The sequence below is a fragment of the Anopheles marshallii genome, chromosome 3 (genome assembly GCF_943734725.1).
Source record: "Anopheles marshallii chromosome 3, idAnoMarsDA_429_01, whole genome shotgun sequence".
NCBI classification, from domain to species: domain Eukaryota; kingdom Metazoa; phylum Arthropoda; class Insecta; order Diptera; family Culicidae; genus Anopheles; species Anopheles marshallii.
Genome location: NC_071327.1, coordinates 22,593,750 through 22,596,493, shown reverse-complemented (window position 1 = coordinate 22,596,493; position 2,744 = coordinate 22,593,750). Strand labels below are relative to the sequence as shown.

The 2,744-nt window shown below is 39.4% G+C and overlaps 1 protein-coding gene across 1 annotated transcript; it reads left to right on the top strand.

The window, feature by feature from the left end:
• Positions 1-1,525: 1,525 nt before the first annotated feature.
• On the top strand, positions 1,526-2,263 carry LOC128712375 (probable RNA methyltransferase CG11342). The gene has a single exon (XM_053807268.1). It carries the CDS (start codon positions 1,526-1,528, stop codon positions 2,261-2,263), a length of 738 nt encoding a protein of 245 aa, XP_053663243.1.
• Positions 2,264-2,744: the final 481 nt, after the last annotated feature.

Genomic DNA, 2,744 nt, shown 5'->3' with positions numbered 1-2,744 from the left:
CTTGTTCTCGTATGATTTCCATAACAAGTATAGAGAAAGCAGAACCGACATACATACATTCCATTAGCTTCTAGTTTATATCGAAGTAAGGTTTAGAAGAAACACTTAAAAATAATAACAATTATCGGATTAGAACAAAAAAAAAATGGAAGCTATTGAATATATAACGAATTACAAAACAAAACAAAAAATACAAAAACCAAAAAAATGCAGAGAATGTTTTTTTTTGGGATTAGGAAGCTTTAATTTTTCTGTATTTCCTGTGATGTGTGGAGTACATAATTCCTGTTAATCGATGATATTTTTGTTTGTCTCTTGCCACAACAGCACACGCTCATTGAACAAAAAGGAAACTTATAGCTAAAGTTGATTGCTGTTAACTCATTTTAAACGCTTACAAAGAAACGGCGGTTCAGTTCAGCTGGTTAGGTTCATCTGTTCTTTTTTCTCTCTCTTCATTTAATCATACTTTAGTGCAGTGCAAATGTGAGTTGTGAGCTAGCGTTAGTACATGCTGCTGATGTGTTTGGTTACGTCCGTGCCGCAGATGTTGTGGGTGATACGAGAGATTCAGAACTTTTATTTATTATTGCGACGCATTTATTTATTTATAAATTCCGTGTTAGTATACCTTATTTCTACTGTAATAACACAGGATATAGATTGTATGATTTCTAAAGAAAAATAAATAAATCTAAAAGTAAATCACACGACGTTGCGCTTTTGGGTGAGTTGTTTTTATTTGGAAGAACATTTCAGGGGCTCGAGAGATCGCGTAACTGGATCGGGAAACTACGCACTTGATGATGGATTAAATATGGCCTTTATTTTATTTCTTACACTCACGGTCAGTACTGTGTCTGTGGCCAAAACGAGTACTGCAAAATAACTCAATATCTATGGCAAATGGATGATCTTCCTAAAAATGGACAGATCCGAAGGAATGAGGAGAAATTGCTGCCATTTCAAAGATGTTTAATGTAGTATAGAGCGTTCCGATGTCCGATGTTCAGGAAATTAGGAATTCATAAAATTAATTCCCATTTTGCTTGTTGTGCGAATCATTTTTTTTCTCTCGCATATTTAACGGACATTGGTAACCATGCTTTGCAAAGATTTGAATTTTACAAATGACATACAGCTGACAGCACACGTGTGCAGCACGCTGTGACAGCTTATACAGTGGAGTGCAAAAAAGTGTATTAGGACAGCAAAATTTGATTTATTCGTGAGCAGCGCAGGTTCAATTGATTTTTTTCATACTGGCCAAATAATGTAGTCAAATGCCTGATTATTATACGATAAGTATCATCTCATTATTTCGAAATCTGATAATTTTATCCGAAGGGGTGTAGAGACTTTTTGTCCATCACTACGCTTGCGGTATAAACAATAACAAACCTTGCTGCTGCTACAGGTGCGCACGGTGCATTAAGTTCCATTTTAATGCAGTTAGTATTCGCAAAACGTCGATTAGTCGGCTTTCCCCGGTTGTGTAGGCGTGCAGGATACACACATCTTCAAGATGGGTGAGACACAATTGAAACATGGCAACTATCACCACTACTACCGGTTTCGTGCCGAGGACACCAGATCAAACATACTGCGACAACACCTGCAAACACTTTGGAATGGGAACAAGCTACAGCTGAAGCGCGATCGCGTCAGCTTAGTGCAGATGGCCGATTTTGGCTGTAACTCCGGCGAGTTTACGGCAAAGGTACGTGACATACTGGAACAGGTGAGCGGTGGAGTGCCGGTCCGTGCCGTTGGCGTCGACATCGATGACGAGCTGTGCCACCGAGCTAGTGCTGCCTTTCCGGATATCGAGTTCATAAGCGGGAACCTGTTGAACATTGCTTGCCAAGAAATGCCTCCCAACGATGATCCAATCGAACGATATATGGTGAGCGCATCGATTGATCAATTCGATGTAATCTGCTGCTTTTCCGTGCTTATGTACATTCACCTGAACGGTGGAGATGAAGGACTGCGCCGCGTATTGGATTACTTGTGCGGCAAAACCAAATTGTTGATACTGGAACTACAAAGCTGGAGCAAGTATCGAGATCAGGTTCGTCGCTTGAAACGAGGCGCCGAACAAAGTTACCCACTGTACGAAGGACTGCAGTGGAGGGGTAATTCCGGTGTGCTGGAAAATCACATCACGAACTATGTACTATCGCGAGGATTCGAAATGGTGTCCGAGAGCGATGAAAAAACTGAGTTTCATAGGGGGTTGCTATTTTTTCAGGCAAAATAAACACTAGAAAACTAGCAATGAAATTTTTGAAAAAGCTGTATTTATTACACTAAAATGGTCAGCGTGTGTAACGGAGTCTAGAGTGCATATAACGCTTGTGATTAAAATTAAGTGTTTCAGTCAGAATGACCGATCCGGTAGATCTAGTGTTGGATATATTCATTCTTTTACACACACAAACACAAATGGAACATTCATCCGAAATTTAGTACATGCTGCTGTCAACTTTTTAGAACAAACAGGTTTTAGAACGAAAGCTTTTGTTTGGTCTGTGCTTTAGAACAAGCTGGATTGGTGGTTGTATTGGGAAAGGACATTTCAGGGAAACCATTTTTGCTTTATCGTCTTTATCGTGAAGAAAACAAAGTTTTATCGTCCGCTCTAAGCCTTGTAAGATTTGTGACCAATAAAACCATCATTTGTTTCCCATCTTGTTCATGAAAGTGTAACATGGAAGAGACTCAAGGAATTCTTGGTAAAT